This window comes from Amphimedon queenslandica, unplaced genomic scaffold, assembly GCF_000090795.2.
Source record: "Amphimedon queenslandica unplaced genomic scaffold, v1.1 AMPQUscaffold_10399, whole genome shotgun sequence".
NCBI classification, from domain to species: domain Eukaryota; kingdom Metazoa; phylum Porifera; class Demospongiae; order Haplosclerida; family Niphatidae; genus Amphimedon; species Amphimedon queenslandica.
In genome coordinates, this window is record NW_003549332.1 from 1 (window position 1) to 4,484 (window position 4,484).

Genomic DNA, 4,484 nt, shown 5'->3' on the forward strand with positions numbered 1-4,484 from the left:
TTGAATGTTTAATGGTAAATAGCCACAAACTGAAACTCACCAATCAACAGATATTTAGCAATTTGCCAAAATTTTATAAACTTTAAAAATTCATAAAAAATCTAATTTTGATCAGAATTACATATAGGTCAAAATTTCTATGCAACACAAGTACATGTATGTGTATCAGAAAAAAATTATAAAATGGAAATTTCTCTCCTTTTCAATTTTGGCAAAATTTGGCCAAACTTTCACCCGATTTTTTAGCAACTTTTAAAAATTTGTAAAAAATTCAAACTTGATCGGAATCAGTTCAAACTTTCTATGCAACATAAGTATATGTATATGTATTAAGAAAAATTATTAAAATGGAGAATTCTCTTCTCATGATTTTTGTCAAAATACCCTGTACTACAGTACAAGGTCTTTGGCCCAATTTTGAGCAACTTGACAATCCAGCTGCATTAGCACTATGCTGAAATCCTGTGGGAAACCCTGCAGTATCACTTTGCAATTTTTTGAGGGCCATGTACATTTATTTTTGCTGGAATTTGTAAATTACTTGGTGATTCACAGAAATAAAAACTGTGAAATTAAATTTACTGCCTTCTTGCTACAGTATTTATGCAAATTTACATGTAAGTCCTGCAATGAGAAATTGAGAAAATTTCACTATACAAATACAATTCCCTCAAAAACTACATGTACATGTACTTATATACTTTATCTTTCTTCTCTTTCCCCTCTTTGTATATGTAATTATTATCTTTCTCTAATTCTTATTAGGTTATTTGATGGTCTTATTGATTGTGCTTTATATTACAACACTGACCCCTCAACAACCACCACTGGCCTTTCTACACTCTTAATAGACAAGTATCTTTATGAAAGAGCATTTGAAGGGAAAAGAGGAGGCAGTGGTGGTCGAGAGACTGATAGTGTCCTTGATGAAAAAGCATCACTGCTAATGACTGCTTCACAGAATGGCATTGAGATTAGTACAATACTCAACTTGTATAAGAGATGGCAAAGAAATGGACAGAAATGAATGTATATTATTATTGGTCATTATCTATAGAGAGTATACCTGCATGTATGGGTAGAAGAATGAAGACATTCTGGATATTTATCATAATGTGTGTGTGTGTTGATAAATGATAGAGAGAGAGAGAGAAGGATTGCTGCTTGATGTATTATTATCATTATTATTATAATAAGTGTTTTGTAGGATGAAAATTTTGTTTTTCATATATCTTCATTTTGTCTCTCACTCAGTTTCAAGTTTATAATCTCTCGCAGTCTTGGATCAGTGAAATAACCTGTGAAATATTTTTAGTGATTAGGTCATTGCATGCTGTGTGTTGCTTACTTGCTGCAAACGCTTTGATATCATCAGGTTTCTTAAGTAACACTTTCCTGTAATGGAGTAAAAAAATTATTTTATCATTTAAATTTTTAGATCAGCTCAGTGCTTGGGAATGCATGTTTTTTATAAATGCGATCATTAATTACAAGTAAGGTTTTCCTCTTTTCTTACTGAAGGAATGATTCCAAAAGCAATGGTATCTCAGGATGCTTTCTGAAATATTTTTCGTTTTGCAGTCTAACTTTGACCTATTTTAAGATTAAAACTGGTACCAGGATATTCCCTCCATTACCTTCTCTTTGTTGAGGTCGGATTGCTGTGTGCTTGTTAATGCTGCTCTGTCGTTTGAGTCTAACTGAGGGCGAGAGCTCAGGCCAGTCTCTACTTGTAGCTCCATCGTCTTGACAACGGCTAGTCTAGTCCCTCCCATCTATATTTTAGGATATTTTACGTACATCTTCGTATACCTTAAAACTTGCAGAAGAAGGGGCTTGGCTGCATTGACAAAGACAGACAGATAGCACTGTAGCAGAAATTAGACAGCCATGGCTGAGCCTGAGGTAATGGAGCAGTTTGGGTGATTTTTATTTTATCCTTTTTTTTCTTTAGAATACAGAGAAAACTCCTATGCTCAAGACTTACTTCAAGTAAGTCAGCTGGTGTAAACTAAAGCAATGCTTTGCAATCTTGTTTATCCTCCATCTCTGCAAACTGCACAATAGAATGTAATTTATGTAGCCTATGAATGAAGTGGAAAATTATTTTATTTTGGCTAGCTAGACTTTGTTTCATGTGTTTTTATTGTCAATCAATGTTTGTATGACTTAATTCACTACAGTACTTTATCAACAAGCACATGACATGATTGACGCCCTCTTATAAAAACATTTAGCATAACTGGTATAGTTCATTTTAAACCTGTAGTAGACCTTGCAGCCCTTATATTGTTGTATATACATATGCATGTTATAGTTTAGTATTATTGTCTACTTGTGATTGTTGTTGATTATTAGAGCTGGAGCTTCTGATGCTTCCCAGGAGCTTCAACCACGACCCAAGTTACAGCAAAGAATTAAAAATCGTCGTTTCATTACATTGGTGATTTCTATACTTGTGCTGCTGGCTGCCATTGTCATTGTAGCAGTAGTGCTTGCAGTGGTATTGAGTAGGGACTCAAGCTCCAGCAGTAGTACTTCAGAAGAGTCTCTTGTTGATTCAGTGGATAGTGAAGAACTGCTCCAGGCTTTGAGAGTAAGCAATTGTTATAATAATAATAATAATATTATTATAATGATTTTTAATTGTTTAAAGGATCTTCAAAATACAAGCATAAATAACAGGTAAATTATATTTTGCTTGGATGATAGCTTCCTGTATCAAGAGCTTCTATCATTTATCTTTATTTATTTTTCTTTTACCCAGTCGCTCTGTTTTAAATGGTTATGATAAGTCAGCAGGTTAATATTAGTTAAAATTAGTGGTTAATGTACCTTCTTTGTAGAATATGTATTCAATGAGTTGGAAGACAATGGTTATTCACCATACAAGCAATACTTTACTGTAACCGCATTTACATACATAATTGGTAATAATAGTGTTCTTAGGTTCCTGTTTTTGAGAACGTACGTCCTGGGGGAGCTTTGTTTAAAATTGTTGTTGATGGACACGAATTTGTATTTGCAGAGGTAAGCTACTCAAGTTTCACTTACCATGATAGTTAATGGATCATCCACTCATTCATTTCACTATTAGGCTTCACAGTTTAATGTAATGACCTATTCTGGTTCATGTGATGATTGTACGGGAGATCTTGTGTCTGTGATGAAGGAAGAGGACAATAACTATGGATGTGATGGGGATTTAGATAACGTTGAAGACAGTATTGTTTTAATGACTTACAATGATGAGAAAGGCTGCTCACTTTATTTCAAAGTACAATTCTCAATGCCATGGGTTTATGTGTATTTTGTGGTTTACATATTAGGCTGAAAATGCTCTTAATGGAGGTGCTAAGGCTGTAATTTTTGGACGGGATGAAGGTGATAATGAAGGTCCTCCAACCAGTAGAGTGTATGGTAAGACTAGACTAGATTTTTTATATCTTTGTAATTTTTAAGCTATGACTTACATGTACATGTACATGTAGTTGTTAATTTCTCAAAATGCTCATAACTCTGGGATTTTTGTTGGAATCAGTTCTAACTTTCTACATAGCATAAGAGCATCAATGTGTATCAAAATTACAACATAATCCAACAGGGAGGTAGTTTTGGAGACAGATTTTGAAAAATCAGGAATATATACTTATATTTCTAGAACTTGAGCTTTTAATTGGCTTTAATTTTAATACTATTACATATTACTATTACCTTATGTTTATTGGCCACTTATAATTTTTTTGAATAAAAGCATATATTCATATTGATGCTATGTAGAGATTTCAATACAATTCTAGAGTTTAAAAAAATTATCTATGTGTACATGCAACATAATGCCTACTTTTTGTTCCATTTATAGATAAAACTGCTAGTGGTGAAATAAGGACAGTTGATATACCAGCAATTGGTGTCACTGCTGCTGTTGCTAGTCAACTAATGAACTATAATGCTGTAAGTTATAATATTAATAATAAAAATGATAATAATAATAAGCTAATGATAATTATTGTAACTATAATGATTTTTATATTAACCAATAGCCAGATCCGGTTCAAGTTTCCATCTCTACATACACAAGAGTAACTGAGGCTGTCACTTATAATGTATTTGCTAAAACTGAGAGTGGCAATAACGAATCAGTCATTGTTGTACGTTAATATAATAGTGTGTGTGTGTGTGTGTGTGTGTGTGTGTGTGTGTGTGTAATGTAAATCTATGTTGGCATGCTTTATTTTTTTGTGTATAGGTTGGCTCTCATTTAGATTCTGTTCCACCTGGACCTGGAATTAATGACAATGGGTAATATTACACAGTAACTAATGTAGTTATAATAATAATTATTATTATTATTTATTATTATGCAACACAACACACAAACATACACAATAAAATACACTAAGAACAAAACAACAAATAAGAGAAACCAAACATAAAAAGACAATTATTGTTATTATTATTATTATTATTATTATTTGTGTATG

The 4,484-nt window shown here is 32.6% G+C and overlaps 2 protein-coding genes across 2 annotated transcripts; one reads left to right on the forward strand and one right to left on the reverse strand.

The window, feature by feature from the left end:
• Nucleotides 1–968: 968 nt before the first annotated feature.
• Nucleotides 969–1,756, reverse strand: LOC100639295 (RIIa domain-containing protein 1-like). The gene is made up of 4 exons (XM_003391153.3): nucleotides 1,638–1,756; nucleotides 1,517–1,593; nucleotides 1,349–1,395; nucleotides 969–1,298 (listed from the first exon to the last, which is right to left on the reverse strand). The coding sequence occupies exons 1-4, from the start codon at nucleotides 1,740–1,742 to the stop codon at nucleotides 1,225–1,227; spliced, it is 303 nt and encodes a 100-aa protein (XP_003391201.1). The 5' UTR covers nucleotides 1,743–1,756; the 3' UTR covers nucleotides 969–1,224.
• Nucleotides 1,757–1,808: 52 nt separating this feature from the next.
• LOC109590176 (probable lipoprotein aminopeptidase LpqL) lies at nucleotides 1,809–4,316 on the forward strand. Its single transcript, XM_020006097.1, has 12 exons — nucleotides 1,809–1,905; nucleotides 1,955–1,992; nucleotides 2,359–2,596; nucleotides 2,657–2,685; nucleotides 2,768–2,802; nucleotides 2,847–2,905; nucleotides 2,950–3,030; nucleotides 3,098–3,277; nucleotides 3,330–3,420; nucleotides 3,863–3,954; nucleotides 4,044–4,151; nucleotides 4,250–4,316. Exons 1-12 carry the CDS (start codon nucleotides 1,891–1,893, stop codon nucleotides 4,304–4,306), a joined length of 1,023 nt encoding a protein of 340 aa, XP_019861656.1. The 5' UTR covers nucleotides 1,809–1,890; the 3' UTR covers nucleotides 4,307–4,316.
• Nucleotides 4,317–4,484: the final 168 nt, after the last annotated feature.